Below are 26,611 nucleotides of genomic sequence, written 5' to 3' on the forward strand. Positions count from 1 at the left end.
AATGGCAAACGTGATATAAAAAGCATAATGACTTCATTCAAAACCTTTATAAAGCAGCTGATTCTCACACCTATAGAAAACAGGCCAAGTAGTATTTTAGTCATCAGAGTATGGAAATAGATACACAATATATTCATTTCTCTCATTTTAAGTAATCTCATGATGCTGGAATTGCAGTCCATCTAAAACTAGTCATTTTTTGTACTTATTAAATGCACTTAAATATTGTCGTATAATAAAAGTAATACTGCTGACAGGTAACTGCAGCAATGCTTTTCTTCTACATGTTTCATTTCGTACAAGGATTTCATCTTAATTGATCGTCATTCAGAGCTAGATGATTGTACGTAAGGGAAGGAAAGGACAAAAGGAGTCTCACACTCTCTGTAATAAAATTCAGCTACAATCTCAGTGTTCAAAACAAATGAGAGAAATATGCAGCATAACTTGACAAGTGAGAGTAACACAGCCATGGATGCACACTTTTACCTCTGTCACATTAGCTACTGGTGTATTTTCCTCTACATCGTGTAGAGGCAATAATTCCCACTAGAGTACTGGTGAGACCTACTGTTGCTGTGGAGATATTGTGTATCCTCTAGTGCAGGTATTGGGGAAAAAATAGCTGTAAATGAGTAACTAGCATCAGCAAGGGCCTGCTAAAGAGCATCCTCAAACCTAACTGCTTGCAAAAACTGTGGCTTATATTACAAAGAACTGTCATTGTTTACAAATACATATTTAATCTTCATTTTGACATACTGATAGCATTTAAAATATAATCAAAGCTTATGCAGTCTACTTGCTGCTACAAGTATTCCACTGCTATATTTAAGTTATGGTTTTCTCAAGAGGTCTCTTGAACAGTTAAAGAAAAGGTTATTGAGCGAAACAAATGGAACCTCAATTAATTTCTAACAATTCAGTGACTTGAATTAACTAGCGGACAGTTGGCCACCAGAGAGATCATGTTCCCCCCACCCAGTCAACAACTGTTCCAGATACACTGATGATAAAGAGAAGCTTTTATAGATCTTAATTCTAAATAGTCTCTAACTGTGGAATGCCTCCCCACCTCCACTCTGAATTTTACCAGCCTCCCAGAACACGATAAAACAAATAGTAAATAAAATCAAAGTATTAATAACAACATTTGCCCTAATTTGGAAGTGGACTCTCAGTAAAGAAGAAAAACAACCTGAGGCAATTTTGGAGATGCTCAGGGCCAAAAAACTAAGACCTCCAGAACCTCAGCAACAGAGACACGTAGTATTTTATGCTACTGTAATGTGACAAAAGAGATTTGCTTTATTCTTCAAAAGTATGTTGATATCAGTAAATACAAGTATGAACAATAAACAGGTGGCTGTGTACTACTAGTTTTTTTCCCTGCTTGATGTAGAAACAAAATTTCCTGCAGTGCAACCTGTGACAATAGACAGTACAACACAACCCTAACTAATTTATTCTCACAACTGGCCTGTAATATTGCCAACAGTAACTTTCTCAATGATAAAACAATGGTATTTTACGATTAAGATGTTTTACAATACAGACAGGAGAGATTAAGTTCAGCAAATCAGTGAAAGTTATTAGAATAAAGCAACAAAGAACTTTGGGATTCCAGAACGATAGGGACAGTTGAGTGTAAATGAGCATAAATATCAAAACAAAAAGACACGTATTTGCTGGAACTGATAGCTGTATAGACTAATATATTTAAAAACAAAGAAAAATGGACTAAAATAACTACCTTTCAAAGTTGACAAAATTTTGTTTTGTCAACAAGAAACGTACATGTGCATGCAAACACACAAAAAAGACTGATAAAACCTTTCCTTTTTGCTCAATAAAAAGAGGACACACTGTGTTTTAGGGAATCTCATAGCACCAGTCCTTCACAGGCACTGATGCTATATCCTTCTACTTTGAAAATGTCTTGTCTCAACATATTTTTTAGTGCGTGGCAGGACTTCAGCTCTCTCTCAACACAGGCATGAAATTTTCTTAACAACCTGCTTGGAAGAGACTATCAGAAGCCTTTTAAAAGTAGAAATACATTTTACCCAGCCAGAAGGAAATCTAGGTGTGGCTACCAGAGACTATACTCATTAAGGTACTTCTGATGATTTTCTCTGCTATTAATCTGTTCTAGAATTGTACCGCACCAGAGTTCCTGTTATGTTCTATAGCATTTTCTTTTAAGTATAACATTAAGTTTGATTTTAAACAACCATTTTAGAATAGCTTTTGAGCTTTAACAGATGCAGCACTGCTTATTCCCCTAGCCTCTAGTGAGTGTTAGTATCTGTTTTTAATTACATTACAGATTCGTAGAGCAGAGTATCTTAACTTCTTGACTGTACTTGTGGGTATTTCCTCAGACTGAAGCACTATCAGGAAGAGCAGACCAGGTGTGCTAGAGGCAGTATAAGCTCACTGCCTCTTAGTTATCTTCCTTAAAAAGACACCGTAAATGTTTTTGTTAGCCACAAATAGCTTTTTTTTTTTTCTAAGGCTCATAGATGACTCTTACCTTTATAACAGAGGCCCCTGCCCTGGAAAGAGGACTGTGCATTTGGGCTGCTGCAGCCATGTTAGCTATTGTATTGAGGTGGTTCATCTGATTCATTGCCATTGCAACCGAAGCGGGAGGTAGGCTGACGGGAAGCAAAGGGTGGGGCATCATCATAAACGGCAGGTCTATCCCTAAAAGAAAGCATGGGCAGATTATACGTGTCAGTCCCACACCTTAATTTTTAGAGTCTATATCTACTGCAACATTGACTAGCCAAACTCAATATAATTATGTGTTAATAATTTTGATGTTACATAGGGAATAATTGTCTTTGTATTCCAGAAAAGACTATATGGTTTGTATTAGGGAAAGAAACATACAGCTGTAAAGTAACACAATATTAGCAAAACGATTATACAACAGTGCATAAGTTCAGTGATCTCTTTATTAATAGCAATAAAGAAAAAAACACAAAATGTGTAGATATTTGCATGTTTTTCCAATATTTATTATTAATTTTATCTGACAATATACTCCTACCAAGTCCTCTTAATATTCTTAGTTCACATGCACGGCAATTTGAGACTAGATTTTTATATTAGGATTGCTTCTTGAACACAGGAAGCTCTGGGTTGGACTATAGACACCACTGAACAGAAGGTCTCTGTACAGAAGGTCTCTGAACTGGAACATGTAACAAGAGGTTTAAATTTTTGACAGAGGTTTTAATTTCCAATAACTCACTTTAAAATGTCTTCTGCTATGGATATAAAACAATTTAATAAAGAACAAAACTCATTTGGACCAAGCTGCAGATCTTGACATTGCCAAAATGGTGATGTTACTTCTAGCAAGAATTAGATTCTCATGTTCCATTAATATCTATTTCAGCATTTGTATCACTTGTTGTACTTAGGAATGACTAAAATGGAAAGCAAGACCAAGACACCAATTCACTGAAAAAATTGTTTCAGGTTATTTTGCATTTAAGAATTCTTTAGCGAGACCACTTGAAGACAGCTACTTTGGGGATCCAAAATTTTTTTTTTCAGAAAAAATAGGACTCATTCTACCAGACAAAAGGTATTATAATTTTTCTAAATGAAATTTAGATTAGAAATCCTCATTTAAAAATTCAGGCACAAGTAGTAAATAGCACAATCACATGCCTAGTAATAACCATATGCTATTCTCATTAATTATTTCTAAAAGTTTTTTAACTTCTGTCTCTATTTTAACTATTTCAAATGAGAAGGCCAGTCAACATTTTGATGTATGACAGAACCCACAGTAAAAAAATATCATTGACTGATATAGCTTATGTTATTCAAATACAATTTGACTATAGTGATATAAAAACACCACCGCGTCCACACAAAAGGCAGAATTGTATATATTCTGAGCTCCCACACTATTTCTGTTTAGCTTGAGTATATCATGATCAAGAACTGTGATGTCTTATGAGTCATTATATATTTCATATGATGATCCATGCCAATATTAATTATGATAGGTGATAAGCAAAGCACACATACATCTCCCTTCACTTTAAACCATACTGACAATCCCCTTCAGTGCTTACATCCATAAGCCTTTGTTCCCCTGCCTGTCTCCCTTAACAGCCCAATAATCTTTCCTCATACTCTATAGAGTTCCAGAACTCCCAGACACCATCTGGCCACATTGAGTTGTATGTCTACTTAAAGTCCAATTGACATGCAAACTAAATGCAAACTACAAACAGAATTTAACAGCACATCACCAGTTTTAAGACACAATCCGTCAAACATTTCAGAGGACTATGAAGAAAATATATCGTATGCTTGCAAATCACTGGACATAACGTCTGACCCTTTAATAGCCTATAGACATTTGCCTACTTCAAAATCTAGGGGAAAGTATCTTTAAAGTTTTCTTTAACAGCAGACACAATATCCTTGTATGTAAAATGCATACGGGTATTGAATTATGCAAGAATATAAAATGAATGGATAAACTACGGTGAATTTGAGTCCTCTGGTCTGTTAATTCTCAACTACTAACGCTTAACCCAAAATGCTCAGGTCTATACCTTCCCATGAACAAAGCAGACCCATATTGTAGGAGTCATTTCAATAGCTTTTATTTGTTCAACACTGGGGCCTTACATAGGCAGCAAGGAACTATCTACTCCTAAAATTGTATTAGGAGCCAGAAATGTCATTCATCCATTAAAACTAACACCAAAAATCAGCTTTCAAAACTTTGAGGATGAAGAGCTTAAACAAATAACAGGAATTCAGAAATAGTGAGATTTTTATTCTTCATCCAGCGTCATCTGTTAGCATTAACTTTACTCCTCCCTAATTTTTAAAATATTAATCCAGATCTTGTAGTAACTTTCCCTTCCCTTCCTTCCCTCTTTGGGTGTAAAGGAGAGGGGGAACTGCTGGCTTACCACCTGCCCCCTTTCTAAGGGAAGGAAAAGATATGGGTTTGAAGGGAGCTTTAAGTTCCAAATCCAAAATTTATCTATGTCATTTCATTCCAGTTGCTTTAGATAGCTGGGTTCAATGCATGACCATGCCCACATCTGGCAGGTACAAGGCAAAAGAAGGCAGAGGGACTGCTTCTGCTCACTTTTAACTAGACATTTTGCAGTTATTCCCCGCTCTCCTATTTTTATTTGGTGGTCAGCATTTTCACCTGGAAGAGAATTTTCTCATATAGATAAAATTTTAAGCAACTTCATGGTTATTTTTCCCTTCAGTCTAGGCCACGGAAATGTCAATTAAGGACAGTCCCTAACCCAGCTGTGGGTGACTATTCAAAGAGGGTGGCTGTACCCCAGTGGGTAACTTGGACATGATGCAAAGCGTAGCAGACAGTGGGAGAAGTGACCCTCCTGGCGGTTATGGGTCTCCCTGTCCATTTCCCTCACCTCCAGGGGGATGGGAAGGAGTGCAAGCCCTGCCTCCAAGCAAGGCTGCGTGTACTTTTTTTGCCGTAAAGCACGGTACGTACTGTTGGTGAGCAGATGATTCTGCTGGAGAGGACTGAGTGGGTGTGCACTTCCAAGGCTTGACTGCCCTGACAGTGTGGGATGACCAATGCTGTGCTGCGATCCTGTTGTAATGGGAGACTGGAGCTTGTCTTTATCCCAGGAGGATTCACTCCCACCTGCAAAACAGGGTACAAACCAACCATAAATGGCATATACTTTTCTGCAAAAGACATTCTGCATGGCTAGCAACGAGCTAATACTCTTTACCATAGCTAAGCACCTAGGACAAACACAGCACCTGAATCCTACACCTGATTTCTTTAAAAAACAAATTAATAAATATGCATCAAGGAAAAAATATGATCAGAAACTTTCAGCATGACCTACCTTCATAATACTAGTTTCTGGAAACAGAAATATCTAAATATTTAGGAATAAAATCATCCAAGTAAGCATCAGTAACAATTAACTAAATAAGGCATAAAGGGAATATCTGAGACACTGAAGCACAATCTCCTTCTCTCCCAGGGAATCAGGTCACCCGGTCCCTGCCAAAGACTAACAGGTGTCCATCCTCGGGCTCGTGAAGTCTCTCACCGCTGTTAATGTTACTCAAGAGTCATGCTGCTATGCACTCCCTCCAATGCTCACTAGCATTCAAGCTTAAATTCACCTCTGAACGGGTTACCACAATTTATCCTGCCGCTATGTTGTCTTTGAGCTTAAATAGCTTTTCCTCCACTGCTGGGTTTGATCCTGGGGATGTCCTAAGTGAAGCCCTTCACTTTGCTAGGTTAAACAAGCCAGGCTTTAGTTTGGGCTTGGAAATCATTAGTATTCAGGAATTTAAACTTAAAGATCCAGGTATCTATTTTGCAGATTGCAGTTTTCTTCAGTATTATATACGTGAATAGCAAAAAGCTCCTTTTAAACAGCAGTTAAATAGACCATGTTAGCGAATTCTGAAATACACCTGGTCCACAAAACGAACCACCTTAAAAAGTTAGATTGGACATTCTCTAGAGTAAAGAGGTATTTTAAGTACACTCCCCTCTCAAGTACGCCCCACATTTTCAATTAGATTATAGATTGTTATGAAAATGTGTAACTGCAGTATTGACTTTGTTTTGAATTTACGAACAAGAATTTCAGTTAGAATACATAGATAGATTACTGTGATGTAGCAGATAGAGGCAGCAAGCAAAAAAACCATTTTAATTGAATATGAAAGTAACAGAAAAATTCCATTCTTTATGACAACACTTAGCTAATAAACATGATTAATACAGCTAAATGAAAAAGTTTGAAAGATCAATGATTCAGAAAAAAGGAAATCACTCCATCATTTTAGCACTATGTCCAAGCATGAATTACCTTCCTATAAAAGATTTGTAATTTGTAAAATGATGAGTAATACATTGACAAAGAAAGATACACTAAATTATGCCATGTGATATAATGTAACATGGCATAGTGCAGTAATTAGAAGAACTACTACAGCTTAGGCTGTGTCAGCATCTTTGTTATTTAATCTACTGCGTATCAGCTCTTTCAAATAACACTTGACTGATACTTAGTATAGTAGTTGTTCATTCTGACTACCGCGAAACAGAGGTGGTGTTATCTGGTAGTTATTCTCAAGTTAAATTTGTAATTTAAAAAAGATTTTCTGAGGAAAAGTTTAGTATTTGATTTTACTAAATGAGTTTTATTTTTCTCCATATGCTTTTTCAGTAAACTTAACATTTACATTTCATTCTTCATCAAAAGACACATACGTGTACCTTAGCATGATTTTTTTTTTTTGCGTTGAAATAGATTTTATACATGTAACTTCATGTATCAGGGCAGCGGCCACGAAAACTGTGCCCAAGACAGCTTGTCAGAGACTTTTGAATGAAAAGAAAAAAATGCACTCTTCATCTAAAAGTCTCCCTCACGCCGTTTGTTTTTATCCAGTATTTCCAACCCCAGGCACAGATGGTCTAAACTCTTAGCTCATTTACTTATTTCTGGAAGCTTCTTTTGTCTTTCCAAAGCCTTGTGCATCTACCCACCACACTTCTGTGGCCCTGAAGCTGTAGTATCAGAGTGCCCTACCAGCGTTCTCTGCCCAGATTTTCAACTGTTGCACGTTGGAAAATACAATTATTCCTATTTCACAGATGGAGTATTGCACTGTGCAGAAAAGCGACTTGCTTAAGGAAATACAGGAAACCTGCAATGGAACAGGAAACTGAATTTAAATTATGTCGTACAATCCAAATCACTGGACCAGTTTTCCTTACAGATGGGGACAATAATAACTTTTTTCCCCTGCAAATTCCACTTGTAAATCTGCTACAGTATTCAGTGCCAGCAACACAAGAATAAATTGCAATACACTTATCTCTACTAACCATTCCTGTATTCTTATGTTCCCTATCACTTCTCCATAGAGAAAGAACAAAAAAAATACTGCCAAGCGTATGATGTATAATAAAAGTGCATGTTAAATGAAATGTATGCTGTAGTCGGCAGCATACCACACAGATAACAGCTTCATCACTTAATCTAGACTACATATACAATGTAGTATCAAGTCTCTTAAAAAGAAAATAATAATTATTTTCTTACTTCTTCTTACTTGGAACTGTTCAATTGTGAAGTGTTTTACAAGGGCAGTATGATTATCTTCAACTTAAAGCGGGAAAGCTGAGGGGCACAATTATGAAGCAACTTCCTCCATGCTACCTGGCAAACTAACGGTGAAACGTGAAGAGAAGCCAGGTCTCCCACGTCCTACTCCTGTGCTCTAGACCACAGACACTTTCAATTCATCCTATCCACAAGTCCCTTTGCACAGCTAAAAAATAAGAGTTTTAAAAGAAAACTTGCATCCTTCCCTGCAGTATCCCCATACAGTAAGAAAAATTCACATAAAAATTAATAGTAAGGCATAACTAGATTCACATTATAAACCAAATATGTAAAGTGCAAACCTGTGGTAATATATTCAGTCCTTTTACTATCACGCAACTTTAAAAAAAAGGTATTAATTTTTGAGCATATACATTTTATTATTAACACAGTTGTCAGCATGTTATATCAGCAAGCACATATTTAACATACATATATATGAATGCATATTTTCAAATTATTTGTTACCGCAACAATTAGATCTATACATCTATGAAAAGTAATTCCTCCTTAATACTTCAAAATTTAGGTGTAGCCACATTTTTTCAGGAGATTTCTCTTGTCATTTTTTGTCCAAATAGGTGCCATTAATAAAGCAAAGATGTCGTTTTCACTCTAAATACTGTCTTTGGGTATAATAAGCTTACAGGTGAAACTGAAAATGAAACTTTATGATAGGAATCACGCAATGCACCACACCACCAATGGGAGTAAAAACTTTTTTCTCTTGTTACATTCAAAAGGTTTGGTCTTTGAAGAAATTTGTATTAGGAAAAAGTAATTTCTTTGTCAACACTGAGGTAGTGAAGGCTCTCACTCTTTTTAATATAGAAGATAAGGAGTCTAAAATTATACAATGATCTGTACTACTGTATATAGAGAGACGGACTTCCAGTAATTTCTTTTGGGTATATATGAGACAAAAGGGAAAAAAGATATGAAAAAAGAAAGCAAACATACAACACTATGGAAAATGAGACAACAGAAAACAGCAAAGGAACTTTACCTCTTGTATATGAAGGGAAATATAACTTTTTATTTTAAATGAGAAAGAATATTTTGTTTTAAAATACTAGTAACTTGATTCGTAAGTGTCACAGGATTATTATTACAGCACTCAGAAGTCTGTTGATTTGTCAAAATGCCAATACATCATTTATACATGTCACAAAAAGCTTTACATTTAACACTATTACCCACTACCCATATGACCTTCTCTCTAAGAGATAAAACTAAAGGACAAAAAGGTAATTTTTCCTTATCTTGTTTGCATTCTAGTCGATCTTGTCCCAGAACAGATTGTACTCAGCATTAAAAAAGGGCAAGAGAGACAAGAACTTCCATCTTCCAGAGCTCCCAACGCTTGTCAGAAGCAAGCACAGAGACTGCGGTTTCCTTACCACAGTCACACAGAAGTGGGAAGAAAAAGGCAGGGATAGTAGCTGGCCAACCATCCTGAAGATTGCAGAATAAGCTGGCTGCTCAGCAGAAACAGCTAAAAAAAGGTCTGGCCTGCTCCAACCACGCAGTTCAGGCCATGCAGCAAATGCGTGGTGTACAGTTCTGCCTTTGGATTTGCAGCTAAATGCACAATATGAATAAAAAAAAGGCCTGATCGTCTGTTTTGTACACAGTCGCCTACACAGAAACGTAGTGTGTGTTTCAAAAGGCACAAAGACGGACACTACATGGATTTGGTAAGAGAAAGAGTTATTTACGATATACTTAATAATTAATGTCTGGTATTTACGTCTTAATAGGTTATTTCAGAGAACTTATTTATCAGTGCATGAATTACACTTAGGTTCAACTAGGCAAAAGTAAAACGAATGCAACAAACCCCGGTCCATCCACTTCTGAATTAGAACATGGTGAGAGGTAAGCATTCCCTTAATGCCATTTTACAGCCCAGTGGCCAAATTCTGTATGTCTCTGTTCCCAAGTTCCTGTGAACAGCGAATTCAGGTGAGTTCAGACACAGAGGAGTTAAATCACAGGTAGCACAAACAAATAGGGAAAATCAGCCTAAGCAATACATACGCATGCTGGGGATGATATACACTGTACTCACAGACCCACTGCAAGGTTATTTACAATCATGTACATGTCTGTAAGCAAAGTGCCTCTGTTTAAGTTTCATGCAAGTGATAAGCTCAGGTTCATTTTTCTGTAAATGCTGTTTCTCACCCGTCTTTGGTTTTAGTAATTTTATAAGATAACTCTTAAAGATATATGTTTCCTACTAATAAACCTCTCTGTGCATATGTGTTCTTCAAAACAAAATCAAAAGAACTTTTTGGGGAAGATATATTTGTGAAGATAAAATTAGTGTTTTGTTTTTAGGTACTGAAAGATCTCTGGAAAGTAATCAAATTGGTGAGGTTTTTTTTCATTTGGTTTCAAATTCATTTTATCAGCCTTAAAACTGTCTGGTCTAGCTAAATGAAATCCACTCAGTCAGAGGTACCTTTGAATTGAACAACCACACTGTTTCAATCTATGTCTGTCATTTTATTTTTTGTTGTAATACATTTCCAAAAAATTGAACTCAAATTGTTAAAAGCAATACCATCTTCACTGTCCAATTTTATTCTAAAATTATTTTTAAACACATTTTTCATGCTGTTGGGCATATTAAGCATAACATCAGCTGCAAAGAAAAAGGTATTCAGTGCATTGCTATTTCAGCGCTGATAACTTATAAGTATTAACTTATATAACTTTTAAGTATTTATCACCTCTAACTTCTTTTGTAAATGTCCAGCACATACAAGTCCAGTAAGGATGGGAAGATACTACCCAGGTTATATTTCCGGTAAACTGTCACTTTTCTGTCCAAAACACATAGCAGTGTTCTGGGTCAGGATTATGACCCATTTAACCCCAAATTCTGTCCATCATATTGGCAGTAGATGGCAAGTGTGGACACTTTTTGTGGTCCCTTACCCTCAAATAAACTTTCTTACTTTAAAATGGGTGTATGATTTTTTAATCAGCCCCCAAAAGCATGACACCCATCTGAAATTCTAAATGGAAGATTTGCAATGCATTTAAAGCTTTAATGCATTGATTTGTTTAGCTGTGTGTATTTGACTATATCAACTTCTGGATTGTGCCCTACAAGAAAGCCAAGGAAGTGTATAGGGCAAGATATTAAAACTCAAGTAATCCAGTGATGGCTTTACTGGGCTACTTCCAAAAACTTATCAAGTGGTTCAGCAGATGTAATTACTGCTTAGCCCTGCCAAAGCTTTGAAATGTGCCCATTAATTCAGCAATTCCCAATCTGTCCATCAGTCAGTCATACTTAAAAAATATGTCTGTCACAACTTAGGTGAAGTAATCTGTTGATAATTATACAATAAGAAGGCATCTGAAATCTGAATATAATTTCTAAACTTTTTGAAAAGTCTTAATGACAGAAAAATCAAAGTTTATTTAACAGCAAACAGGATACTGAAGATAACTGAGAATATGTCAGAATATTTGATGCCAATTTCATTAAGAACAATTATTTCCAGGAAGATACTTTTTTAGAAGATAAAAGCACAGATGTAATATTTATTTAGGAACCTAGTCATCCCTCCCAAACCATCGATTCCTTCCCTTTAAAATGAACAGAGAAAAACAAATAAGAAGGTGGTCAATACAATGTGTTTTAAAGTTTCTGAATTATAATAGACAATTATAATGCACAAGAGCAGGGAAGTCTTTTTATTGTCAGTTACCTTGGAAAGTCAGACTGTGCTACAATGGCCTTTCCAGTCAAAACAAAATCTCACAATTAAAATCAGGTGTTTGGTGTCAAAGTATAAAACCTGTTCTCTCACAACAGACTGGGTCATTCATCCCTTCAAACCACATACACAAAAATGCTGATGGCTGCTAAAATACATCAGGGTGCTTCCTCCAACTCTAAGACCAGTCTAGAGGAACTACTGGTGGCAGCAACGAAATCCTTTCAGCAAAACGGTCTTCTGTAGACAAATGCTAAAATATGGATGGCCTCTTCTTCAAGTAACTAGTATTAAAAATGGGAAAAATGTTGCAAAACAAAGAGATGCAGGAAAAGGAAAGACAATGCAAAACTATGTAAGGGACCAGGTATGATAAAAACACAAACCGCTCAAAGTGGCAGTATCTTCATTTAAACTCAAAATACCAAACATACTCCATGGATCAGCTGATTCAACTTACACCAAAGCACCCCATTAAAGATAGATTTAGCAAGATGAAACATCATGTTTATAGAAAGTTAGATACAAACTACTATAATAATTTTCATTAAAAAACACTAATATTTGAAAGCACTTCTCCAAGTTGGCTACCTGTACCCATTCTCTTCCTTTCTTTTGGTGATAGTCACGCATAAATATTAATGAAAACAAGTTGCTTCTTGGCTAGGAAGGAATGTGACATGCTGGAGAAAAGCTCCGATAATGAATCTTTTGCTTCTTTGGTATGTGACAGTTAACCATATGTTAATGAAGCAGGGTGGGACATTGAGGGAAAAGCTTGTAATCTTCATAACCAGAGTTAGATATTTATGGTTTCCTAAATGGAAATTAGTCATGATATTTCAGGAGGGAGGGGTAATATATCTAATGGAATAACAACTCCCAGAATGATTGCATAAGAACAGCTACAGTCCATCTAGCCTAATACCTTGCCTCCAACAAGGCCAAAACCAATACTTGCTAGAGAGTTTAAAGACAGAGAAAACTTGTAATTAGAATTTCCCAGAACACTCTCCAAAAATTTATGTATTAGGAATTTCCTGAATCAGAGGTATTTTCCTTGAATTTAATAACCTTTAATAGATTTTTGGTCCATTAAATTAAATGGACGTCAACTTTTTGCATCTACAATATGCTACAGCAAGGAGTTCCACACTTTGTCTATGCACTATATGAAAAACTACGTCATGTTATTTTGAGGTGTGCTGTTGGAGGGTTAACTTGGCATTTCCTATCTTCCTCTGATGTCTTCTTGTTCTTGCAGTGGATGAAATAATAACTAATAAATTCCTATTAATTTTCTTCTATAAAATGCGTAGTGTTGTTCTTGGGATTAAGGAATTAGAGCTAAAACCTGAACTTTCTTCAATGTCAAAAGCATGTGCAATCTCCTTCCTGAGAGATAATAAACAACTTCTATTCTCTGTCACTGAAGGTACTGTTGTATCAACCTCAGCAAGTTTCATCTGGTGGGCAGACAATATACATTTGCATTCTTATTGGAAAGTTGGGTCAGGGAGACTCCTACCCCTGACAGCTTACAGAACATGCTTTTGACAAAAGAGGGTTTACAACAACCTGCACAGATCTTTATTTCAACAGACATGATGTTGGTGAAGTCAAAAGAAAGGACAACCTTTAAATGTTCAACGCTATTTTGAGATGTAACCACAGGATTACGGTTGATTCTTGCACAACTGATCTGCTCCCTTCTCCACTCCCAACGGTTATTGCTAACATTTTTAGTAATAAGCGTGTGAACTTATCACTACTTATTTTTCTATACAATAACAACAATATTGTACTAGAACATGATATCTCTTCTGGTTTAGGACCATCAACAAGAAAATGAACTGTTTTCTATTGCAGGACCAAAGTCTGTCTTGAGAAACACGTGCACTTCACAGATAGAAATAAGGTCAAAATTTTGGTCTGTCATGTTTTTTTACTGTTGATGCACAAGCCAGAAATAAAACAGCTTAACTTTCAGATCTTGAACGCAGTTTATAGGGCTGGCTGCCAGAAAGGATAAACCATGCATCCTTCTAAACTCAACAACTGCAGCCAGCAAGCAAGGAACTAGGATTCATATTCCATTGACAATAATCATTGACACGTTCACTCACCACAAACCAAGTGGCTTTTCCTTCTTTGTTTTTAATTACTTAATATTTTATCATATTTAACAACTTACTGAAACAACCACTGATACATGTACTGTATATTTTTACTGTAACTGTAACTAGCCAGATAGTTTAGTTTGATTTTGAGAGGCTTTGAGAACATCTTGACATTCACAGCAGATAGGTAATGCTACGGTACAAAATCAGATCATTCAAGTTTCAACAATTTATCATTTACTATTTCTTTGAAATAATTATTATGAACAGTTCAAGTTACAGATGGTAATCTTCTGAGTTAATTTGTAGTGACATAAATGAATTATGTATTTATAATCTTTTCAAAACCTCCTAATACTAAAAGGAACTCTATGTAAAATAAAGTATGGCTTGAAAGAACTAATTACAGTCTGTGGCACTTCATACATACACATTCAGACAATCTTCCAAACCCCTGCCAACTTGAAGCATCTACACAGAACTCAATGACATTAGAGATTTTACTAGAGAATGGCAGGTTGCAAAAAGCATGCCTAACATCCTTTTATACTGAAGCTCAATGACTATAGAAGGTCTCCAACAAGACTTACTGTCATAAGCCATGGTTTACATGAAGGATCAGTAAATGTTGCCACTTACACCTGCATAGTTCCAACAAGTATGGGGAACATTGGCATGGTATACACTAATTCTGAAGTTGCACCATTTTTTATATGTCATTTGATTCCTTGCACTAAGTTATTACTGACTTCCAAAAAATTTAGAATGCTGCCAAAAGCAGGAGAGCCTGTGAGTAAACATAATTCACATAAAAGGTCAGCAGTGAAATCTACTGTGTTACATTAACGTCAGTCTAAAATAACACGCAAAAAAATCTTGAACTATATTAGCAGCCAACTTCTTACTTCCTTTAAAAATCCCTTTCATTGTTGCTCAAAGTAATAGCTGAACATACACCTAACAGAGCACTTGGCCGTCTTACACATTCAACCAGTCTTTGACTTTCAGAATATTTTTCTCTTTCCGCAGACCTAGCCATTAGGTGCCCTCATCTAATCTCTAGTGCAATTCTCCTCAATGAATATCAGTGGGAGCGTTGCATTAGCTTCTCTAAGCAGCATGATCAAACCCCTAGAAAAGACCAACAGTGCCAAAGAAACTATTAAAGAAAATACATCTTAAATTTGTTATTGTGTAAAGGATATTCTGTCTTCAAATTAATATTTATTTCTGAGGTACACAAAACCATAAATAACAACTATCACCACAACGAACAATATTAAAACATTAATACCAGTGAAAACATTTCTTAAGAAGAAAGAGTGAGAGGTTTCAGCAACAAAATACAACAGCACAGTGCCAAGCTGAACTTAACTAAGCTTGAAGTTTTGGACAGGATTCATTTCTGCTTGTGGTATAAGTATGCACCACCTTGATTATCATTTAAAAAAATATTGACAGCTTGCCTTCTCATACCAATGCCTAGTAACAAATTCCAAATGTTTTGTCACATTTCTTGTGAGCAATGCCATCTGCCAGAGGTGGCATTTCATGGCTGTTTACCCTGACTCCCTCCAAGAATTCATCTGCCACTATCTAATGCTGCCTGAATAAAGGGGATTAAGACTCTGATGCAACAGAGACTATTGATAATTTGGTATAATTGGGAAGAAATGAAGATAAATGAGGTTGAGGATGGAGAGGCAATTAGTTGAGCTGCCTGTACAGCTGTGTTCTCGGCCTAGCTCCCCTGGCCTTTTCTTTGGTGAGGTATGTCCAAATTAAACATAATGACAAATACACTCTTCCCAAAGCTCTTTAGTTTGGGAAGCTTGAAGATATGATTTTCACTTCTGAGATTCTAGCCAGCTTTCAGCTTAAAAAAAAGAAAAGAAAAAGAGTCATGCTCACTGTTGGAATTTTTAAAGAGCTATGCACTTTTGTAACGGCACACCTATGGCACAGTATCTGTTGTTTCAAAACACAGCTCTTCATTTGGCAGTGATATATAGCACTGGTGCTGGTTTTGTGGTTTTGACCAAAAGGATGAAGGCTTCTACCTCCCTCAGTGCCACAGAGCGCCTTGATTGTTCCACAACTCTGCCTGTCTTTGATATGGATATTTGGTGTCTCATTCTGTAAATATCCTCTATCCGTGTAATTGGTGAAACAACAACCCCAGAGTATGATCCCCCTGAAATACGGATTCTTTAAAGTCTAGCCCACATTTTGCAGCCAGACCTCCGTTTTTTAAATTGTGCTGGCTTTTAAAAATACTCGTCAAAAAACCTTAAGTGAAATGTCTACAATATAAATTTTACTCTACAAAAGATCTTAGAAGTGGCAGATTTTTAGTCATACATATAACATGAAGACATCTACCCAAATATGAGACTTATTTCTAAGCTAAATTATTCAGGTGAGGCCAAGTAATCAATCAAGCTTGAATACCTTAAAAGGTATTTAAATCCAAAGTGAACATGGTCAGACCAAAAACCTCCAAATTAAAAAGCACAAATCTGCAGTCTGATTTGTAGTTCTTCTTTCAAATGTATTGAGATATGTTCTTAGATATACATACAAAAATGTGTACATATATAGTTTAACATAAACATACAAAAAATACATTTCCCACAGGAAATGCCATTGCATGTTTCACATAAGATTCTAACAGTTTTTCATAAATGTCAAATAACGTAAGATCCCTTTCAGAAAAAAAGCAGTATTTACAGAGGCAGCTTTGGCTTACGCACGTTTGCCTAACTACCTACCACATGAGAATTTTCTGCTTTCAGATACAGGTCTGAATTAGGTCTTAGATGAAAGACTTCGTAACACTGCACTTTTTCCTGCACCCATATTGTCTTCAGCTGTTTTAAAAAAAGTATTTTACAAATTACTTCAAAAACGCTCCTTAGATAAAGACAAAGCCTAGCTCCTATGCATAAAAAGGATTTTGGTAAATTTTGGAAGAAAAATATTAAATGTTTTAAAAGAACAACAATTTAATAGATTTATTTTGTAACAGGAATTTTCAACATAGGTTCTTTGTATTGCAGAGTACCGTTCTTTGGTATATCCTCAAAGATGAAAACACTTAAAATTATCCCTTTTCAAAGTCACAGAACGTCTGTAAAGTACAATGCCTCCTGATTTTTTGCATATGCAAAACCTTTCCCAATCTCCACACTGCGCTCTTCCCCGCTACCTAGAGGTCAACCAAAGTTTCAGTTTAGCTTTACCTAATGTACTTTTTCATTTTGTATTAGATTTCTACAAAAGACAAAAACCAGTTCACTTTTTATGAGGCAAACATGCCAGAAAAACAAACAAACAAAAAAGTATAAATGATAGTTTATACTTAAGTTTAAAACTACCTTGTTTTGTCTTACTGAAACTGAAAATTTGGCTGAGGTAACTGTTCCTTTATATAACAAAAGGTTTTAACATATAGTTCAGAATAATTTTTTTTAGTGGTCTGCAATATTCAAATTGCTTATATTACACCTCTGGTCTTTTACTGAAACCCTCTTCTTATGAACATTGTAAACGAGCAAAATTATTTGCTGCCCATCTTCTAGCTTGAGACGTTATCAAAGTATTCCAAGTTATTCTTTAACGTTGTGACTGACCGTGTACAGTGCACACATCAAGTAAGTCACACTGAGCAGAGCTTTGGCTTTCCACTGGGAACAAATGCCCATGTCCTGGCTGGAGAGTCGGCAGCGGCTCCCTCCAGCTCTGCCCTGCTTTCTCACACCTGCACCACAGCTGTACACACTTACCAACACTCAGGTTGGCAGCCTCCATCTCCTGGGATCACACAGGGTTGAGTGCTCTCAAACAAAGCCAAAATACACTTCTCTGTGGGTGCTCCTGATGTGTGTCAGCATTGCTGTAGTCAACAATGCCCAATCCAGCACTTGCCTTTTACTTCGCATTTTAGAAAACCATTGCAAGACTTGCCTGATCTCTTTACACCTCAGCATGCCCCTTGTCCTTCACCCGCAGCAACAGCACTGGCTGCCTACAGCACCTACAGTTGTATGAAGAACAACTGCTGGCTGAGGGCCACATGAGAAAAGGTCGGGGGGGATTTTCAGAGACGGCAGAATCAGCAATGCAATGGGAAGACCAAAATCTGGAAAATGATCCACTTAAGCAGAGGGAAAAGGAGAAAAAGGATCAAAACTGTTCCCTAACTTCAGTAGATTACTGGATGCAGAAAGGATGGCAATTTCAAGAATACTTCATAACCTGAAAGGTAGTAAAAGGCACTTTCTGACTGAGCAAGCTAGAAAACAAAGGAAAGACAGGTGATAAAACAGTAATAAAGGCATGAAAAATTTTACATTGGCATGAACTGGACAAAGACAGAGCTGAAAAGGAAATCTTCTGTTTTCCATGTTCATCTTGCTTTGTTTTCCCACTTTCACATTAAAACATTTGTATAAGTCCCTCTTCTTTTTCTTCCATTTTGTCTAGCCCTTCCTCAGATGTGGGTGCTAATTCACTTTACATTAAAATCCCATCCCCAAATCATAAAATGTGACAGACTCACGATGACTGCAAGGGATTAAGTGAAGCTGTTCCTGAGAAAATACATAGTTTTTTTATAGAATCCCTTCTTGCTGTTTTTCAAATGCCTCTGTGATTACAGCTGTATTACGAGGCTGAACATGAGTTCTGCTCTACCTCTTATCAATTCTAAAACTCAGACACATCCAATTTGAGTACAAAAGTAAGTATACAATAAACAACAGCTTTCTGACTAGTAGAGTTTTTTCTTTATTTCTTTCTACCCTACTTTTAAATGATTCCTCATTTTCCTAGTATATAGTGGTACCTACAGCAGTATTATATAAGATTTCTGAAGCTAAAACAACATTATTACAAAGGTAACTGAAATTTCTCAAAAGTGAGCCTGGAAAGCAAAAAGAAATAACTGAAGAAGTATTTCTGCAATTAGTGTCTTACTCAGCTTAGTAAAATGTTATCACAACTATTCATCTGCCACACTTCAGGCAAGCTTTTTAAAAGTGGTGTTGGAATGGTATACATATGAAAAATGAAACATAGGAAATAGCTGGCAATGCTGTTCAAAAACCATCTAAACCATCAAAAAACATCTAAAAACCATACAAAGGTCCTAATGGAAGAAATGTTTTTCTGAACAAACACTACCCCAATCTATAAAGTTGACTTGAAAAGATGTAATTTGTGGCTTACTATGGTATTTGCATAAAAGAGCTAACATACAGCTACAACTGATGATGGAGGACAATAGCCACGGATTTCAACAGATTTTCAGAGATCCCTGCTATATGCTGAGCACAACAATATCAAAAGGTTCCTCTCTCCAGCACTGCTGGTGTCAAGGTTAATGAGCTAAAACTTGTTAAATTGATATTACCAAACTAATGACTTTTTTATAGTATACTGCATGGATTTTAACAGACAGGCTAACATGGAATATTGTTAGTCTTAATTGAATTAGAAATTATTGCATGTATACAATTAAGATAACTAAAAACCGAGGAGCTGGGAGGCAACTGTCTATGCAGACCATGCTATTGCCACATATCTCATGTGCTGCCACACATCTGCTTCAAATTTAAAATTCAGTCCCTGAATTCAGACCACATTCAACTGCAGAGGAGAGGAAATACTAGCATCTGTAAAGATAGTCTATTGGCTATCAGTAACCCTTAAAAAAATAATTCATCTTGATCCTCATAAGTTCCCTCTTTACTGATTCACACACTGAATCAGAAATTACAGAGCCTCAGCACCAGGTGACTGTGCAAAAGATACGCTCAACAGCAGGGCGAAGGGAAATTGCCTTATTCCCAAACTGCTGTGACTCAGAGCCATTCCACAGCTACAACCAAGCACGAGAAAGTAAAGCAACACACACCTTTCTGCAGAGGAATCTTTTTCCATCGGTATCCCTCCCCTGCTGGGGGTGGGAATGTACAGCTTTTTACCAGTTGCAAAAACTTCTGCTGCATGCTGGAGGAGCTCCTATCTACAGGAGAGTTTTCTAAATTACGTGTGGTAAATGGGAGGATATCGAAAATACAAATTTTCTTGAAAAGTAAAGAAATAAGCCTCGATGAAAATTCCAGGATGAATCTATAAAATGTAGGTTACAGCAGAACAGATCTGCAATTCCAGACTTTTAAATTTGAAATTATTTAAATAATATGAACATTATTTTAAAATATTTTTACATCAACCACACCATACATTAAGACAGACGGAAAATAAATGCCTTGAGTCTACATTCAAAATAGATAAACAAACAGCAGGAAGAAAAAGGGGGGTATTTAATGAATCATATTAAAAGGGAAGGAGCTTATGAAAAATAAATGGCATTTGTAGATGGTTAAATTTTGAAGGTGAGGTGTTGTATAGCTACATCAACCATTTATTTCTGTGCCATAACTGCATCTAATAAATACAATACTTTTTTTTAATCCAAACTGAAGATTCAGTACTATCTGATGACTTGGTTTTTCCATTTATGTAGCACAGGGGTGGGGTTTGGACCGTAATTATTCAAGGCAGTTTCAAAGAAAGAAGAGCTGTTAGTTAGTCAGATAGAAAATGATTATCAATCGCTAGCATTATGACAATGCAAATATTTCTTCTACAGACATAATCACATGGTTTAAATTCAGAAAGGTTCATTAGAGATTATCCTCCTAAATATAAGATACCTCCAAGTTTCATGCAATCGCCCTTCTGTTTAGATAATATTTTTCTATTAAAGTTCAATCTCTCACTAACACAGAAACATTATTTAACATACAGTATATACCCAGATACATTTGGAATTTATAAAAAATGAAATTAAAAATCTTACTCATGCTAGCTATTCTATGTTTCCTAAAGGACCCTTCCCCCTGGATCTAGGATTTTACAGAGAAAGGGAATAAAGTTGGATTCAACTTCCAAAAAATACCTACTTTGTCAAAATCAAGAAAAATACAAGAGATGCTGCAAATGAGGAGGAAATATTTCTCAAGGATGAAATGACAAAATCCCCCTTATATCAAATTCGTAGAGACAGTCAATCAGAAAACATATCCATAGGAACCACAGGAACCTGCAAGATACTTCTTCTTACTACCTTTCCGACTTCCATCTGAAATATGGGAAAATAAATCACAATTTAACTAATATTATATGCCTTACTGTAAAAGGAGAAAACGCAGCCTCTCATGTCCCATGACATTAGTAACTGAATATACAGCTCTCATACACATATGCTGGAAGTTAAGCTGGTCCCAAAGTTTCATTTGTCTCCATCCTTACAGTAGTACCCTGAGCATCTTCTTAAAAAGAAGAATCTATTCTACAATATAAAAATGAGAAGAGACACAAAATCCCCCAGTTATCTAGGTCTTAAATATCAACGCATGTGTGATCCTAAAGGCAAGCTCAACATTTATGTCTTGTCTTGGTGATAAAGTTCATGAATATATAAGACAGTGGAACAACTCTGCTACTGATTAAACGTCAAAAAAGGTTTTATTGTCAAATATACTGTAAATACAGAAGATATACAACAAAGCATTAATTGCAGATGGCTCTGTATGGCTTAAAAAATGCACATGATCTAACAGGAAGTGCTGGTTTTCAGTCTCAACTATCAATTTTAATTTACCTTCAGAATGTACCTCCAGTCAGCCTGTAAAGATAGAATGAATTATAAAATGACCAAACCAACTGAATGAAATGCTTCATGTTCAAGGGCAAATGTTAGCATGCTAGAGTCTAGATCATAAGCATACACAACAGAATTAACCAATCCATCCAAAACTCTGGATCTTTATTAACATTTGTCTAAACCTTTGCGAACATTTAATAGAGATATAATGTGAAAATTTGGTCAGGACAGATGGAAGGCTGGAATAGCCTGGGGTTTGACTGCCTATGTAGCTCTTCTAAAAATAAAAAATCTAGAGGCTATAGTAAACTACAGGTGAACACAGGTCAGCAATATCCTGCTTCCAGGAAATGTCAGGAGAGTAAGAGTTTCACATATTTATACAAGATAGCTGTATGTATGACTGGGAGAAATTCTTTCTCCCTATCCTGTTCTACCCTGCTGCACTGAGCACTGGCATGGCCTTGACCAAAGCATTGTGTTGGGTTTGGAATCAGCAGGATATGACTCACCTGGAGAGAGGCCAGAGTGCAGTGAGAACTCACCAGGGACCTAGAAAGTCACTGGTATGAGGCACATTCAAAAGAGCAGCCTTGTTTAATGCAGGGAAGGGAAGACAGATAGGACACTCACTAACAGTCTTCACTAAATGAAAGACATGTTCAGTAATAAAAGAGAATAAATTGTTCAGTATACAGAACAAGAAGCAGCAAGGAAAGACAGTAACAAAAAAGACTTAGCTTAAACATTAGGAAAAATGACCACGATTAGTAAGCCTATAAAATTTCTAAAATTAAGCTGGACAACTATCAGTCAGATGTGACGCTGGCACAGCTCTTGCTTCATTGAAAGTAGATAAGAAAACAGGTCTGAAAGTGTTGTTTTCTTACAATCCTAAACACTGCAAAATGCAATAGACAGACCAGATGCAGACACAGTTCCAAACTGCAGGGTAAAATGGCCCATCCTGAACTCACCCTGCCACCGCTAAACTACATGTACTACCCAAACTACATCTGTACGCTGCAACATAATATACCACATTGCAGGGTACAGCCTAGAGGGTTCATCTGCAACACAGGATCATTATTCTACACTATGGTTCTCCAGCTACAAGAACAGTTCAGGTAAAGCTCTACCTACTTCTCTCTTCAAGAAAACATCACAGCTTGAGAAGATACTACTATTCTAAAACCATGAGGTGCATATGCTTACTGTGCCTGCCAAGATGAAACATATATGTGCAAAAACTAATACACAAACCAGCCATCCTAAAATACATAGTTACTTACTTACCAGATAACATAATATTTGTTACATTTCCAAGATGACAAACACATTAAGATGGCATTTGAAACATATACTAAAAATCCATGCATTTTCCCTTTACGTTATGGACAAATTAGTAGTTTCAATTATACGGTGTCAACAAGATTTTCTTCTCCATGACAAAATGGACCAGGGTTTAAAATTCTTTAGTGATCTAAGAAATTAAGAATAAGAATTTCATTTGATAAAAAGAATTCGCAGCCATGAAAACTAAAGATTTCTAACACACGTTGGTGATAAAAGTACATTTACTCTTGGTCTGGGACAACATTGCTGGCCTCTCATAATTCTAACTGGAACGGTATGATAAACTGCTGCTCTTGTATACAGTTAGGGGTTGGGGGTTTTTTAAAAGGAGCTAAAAACATCGACTACCCACCTGTATCTATTTTTAATTTGGTAATGACTGTACTTGCTAAAATTCTACCAAAATGTCACTCACAGCTTTGGATTCCAGCTTTTTTAAAACAGAATATGGAGCAGAAAGCATAACCTATTATGCAAAACCGTCAGATGCTTACTTTTAAAATCACAGAAATAAATGCATAATCCTGATTTTCTTAATAGACCAAAACTTTATTAAAGGAAAAGAAAACTTGAATATAACTATTCAAGATAGTCAAGGTATTCTATAAAAAGTATTAAGGTTCTGATCTGCATATGTCCTGTTGACCCATATAGTCCCTACTCCAGAACTAAGGGATGCCTCTTACTTTGTGGGTGCAAGTAAAGGCAAAACTAATTGAGACCACTGTGACTTCTGTCTCATCAAATTCACAAATCAGCTAGACATTTAAACAGCGCCAACTGTTGCAAGTAAAACTGCTATCAAATCTCAGCTGCAAAAATGTCAGTTCAGGGCACTCTGCAAAAATCTAGTACTGAATCCTTAACTAAAAAGCCACATTATTAAAATGGGGTTTTTTTAGATTAATGCTACTCTTTTGAGTGAGAAATTATTCCAAATGATCACACTACGAACATTTCTTACCTCAAACATAAATTAACTGTACGTTAGGGGACTTTTTTAAAAAATCTGATTAAAATTGTAATTCATGAGACTCCTGCTGTTGGCAGCTGTATCACTTACCAATGACATCCTTTGGGGGGACTCTCAGCATGTGGCCCGCATCAAAGGTAATATGCCAGGTTTCATCCTAACTTATATATGCCTTAACAAGAACAAGAATGTTCCAGACTTCAAAATGTAATTAAAATATTAAAGTACTTTTTATTGTTAAAATATCATTAATGTGAGATTGCAGTTGACTCACTGGTATTAACAAAGTCAACTATCACTAGTACTTGCTTTTCCTAAAACACTGGAGTTCTTTACATACTGGGTTCTTTACATCCTGAAATGTGAAATTAAACCAGATTGGCTAAGCATGCTAATACACAGTAGTGTTTAAACAAGTACGTTACTTTGTGCAAAGGATACACAGACAAGATTTTGTTGAAACAGAGTACATACGAGGATGTCCAAAAAAAAAAAATGTATTTTGACATATGGTACATCGCTATTCTTGTTCTTTGGTAGCACTGTGGAAAATCTGCAAATCACTGGGTTGAAACAAGTGTACTTCTTAGCAGTTTTGGCATCCCTAATTGCCAGAGTTCATCTGATCACCAGCTAGATGGTTCCTGCTCCCAGGACCACTTTCTGCTTTTATCTAACAATGGTATAACATGAAATACAGAATGCATTTCAGAGAGGTAGACCTGGGCCACACTTTTCTTTTTCCTTACCTTTCCCACTAAGCATCAAGACCAGAAAGGCACAGATGCCTGGAGATGCCTCCTCACCCTACGCCTCACTGCAGAGAGTAGTTGTGCTTCCAAGAGGGCAGAACAGTACTCTTCACACCATGTCCTTCAGCAGTCGCAGGAGCCTACTGAAATGTCTAAACTGGAATGATTTTTCTTTTTAAACTGCAGTGGATCTAGTCTCTAGTGGTCTTAATAAAAATTTATACTGAAAGTCCTAAATTTGGCACATTTCTGGTAAGTATTGTTCCCTACAGTGCCACGGTGGTCCCTGCGCCTTGCAGAGAAACAGGAGACCTTGTCTTAATGAGGGACACTTCCTTCGGCAAGTTGATATTGACCACGAATATCTGCTACTACTAACAAATGTGAACATTATAACCAAGGAAAAAATGTAGCCTTGGCTCTGCGGTGGCCAAAATGATTTATGACATCAAGACCTAGTGAAGATGACTAATACTCTAAAGAGACTGTGTGAGCTCAGCCTACACTCACGTGTTCTATGCCCACTCCTAATTACTTCATTTACGACTGTAAGAGTGTTTTAACAGACAAAATTAATTATTTTGAATAATCCTTCTGAAATATGATATGCATTTTAATTGTATGCACCCTGTCATTAATTAAAGTTCCCTACCTTTTGGTACATTAATTCAAAGATCGTATCAGTGACAAAGCAACAATTATAAGACGACTGTTTACTAAAATTAAAAATAAAGTTAAAAGGTTAATGAACTCTTGTGATACACTTAAAGTAATGCTAAAATGTTTTCATTTGAGTTTTTACTAGACATTATTTTTCTACCTCTTTAAAATCAATCTCTTTGTTCCAGGAACACATTTCCTGTCAATAAAATGAAAAATGATATAGATTTAGGAGGATAGTGGTCTCAGCGTAGCATCTCTCATATTATTATTCCAGTATCATCTGTTACAAAGTAAGACCAATTCCCACATCTAATTACAAACAGGATTTCAGAGTCATTAAACAAAATACATTTCCATTAGTGCTGCTGTAAGAAGATAGGGGAAAAAATGAAGATTAGTTCATGCTGCACCTCTGTTTTCCAAGCTTTGAAGACTTAGACCTCTGCACTCTGAGAGTATAAATTTGTAAAGGATCTGAAAGGTGACAGACATGTGAAAGCTACACAGTTTAGCCATACCATTTGCATTTTGTCATTAGCTTATCTTTTGCTGCACTTAGTTCTGATAGTAGATATGGCAAGAATCTAGAGAGGTTGTTTATGATTACACTGTGTGCACCCAGAGGTATTTTATTTGGTGTTAGGAAGGGTTTTTTTTAATAGTTATGAATCTTGATTTTCTATCCTAAATTTGTTCCAGCAAAAGTTGGAAATCATTGTAAGGAATTCTGTCTTCATGAAAAAAGAAAAATGTACTTTATGCTCTGGAAAAAAGGAACAGCAGTTCTTTGACTTCAAATAAAATAACAGTCAAAATATACTGAGGAAGCAGATTGTGTGACATGTTTAACTGTTGAAATATAAAGTTACAAGTATATATATTCTCCATTCATAAAGATTTAACAGCATCTAATTGTCATGAATCCATTTAAAAATACACCCTTGAGAATTACCACCTCAGAAAGCATTCACACAAAACAGAGCTTAGACATTTAATATGAACTTTTCTAAAAAGAAGTCTATATAATACCTACATTTGCTTGATCTTTAAAGTAGTTTATATTAGCTTATGATGTTATATAAGCATTAATTAATTTTTCCTCATCATTAATTTCACAAGCATCAAAACCAGGAATTCCTCTCAAAGAAAACTATG

The 26,611-nt window shown here is 36.1% G+C and overlaps 1 protein-coding gene across 3 annotated transcripts in view; it reads right to left on the reverse strand.

The window, feature by feature from the left end:
* The window catches only part of DACH2 (dachshund family transcription factor 2), a 303,620-nt gene that overhangs the window by 65,899 nt on the left and 211,110 nt on the right, over positions 1 to 26,611 (reverse strand). For all 3 annotated transcript variants that reach the window (XM_054214014.1, XM_054214012.1, XM_054214011.1), the window contains exons 4-5: positions 5,522 to 5,677; positions 2,537 to 2,709 (exon numbers count right to left, since the gene is read on the reverse strand). In XM_054214014.1, the coding sequence (XP_054069989.1) occupies positions 2,537 to 2,709; positions 5,522 to 5,677 (329 nt within the window). The remainder of the gene's footprint in view (positions 1 to 2,536; positions 2,710 to 5,521; positions 5,678 to 26,611) is intronic.

This window comes from Rissa tridactyla, chromosome 9 (genome assembly GCF_028500815.1).
Source record: "Rissa tridactyla isolate bRisTri1 chromosome 9, bRisTri1.patW.cur.20221130, whole genome shotgun sequence".
NCBI lineage: Eukaryota > Metazoa > Chordata > Aves > Charadriiformes > Laridae > Rissa > Rissa tridactyla.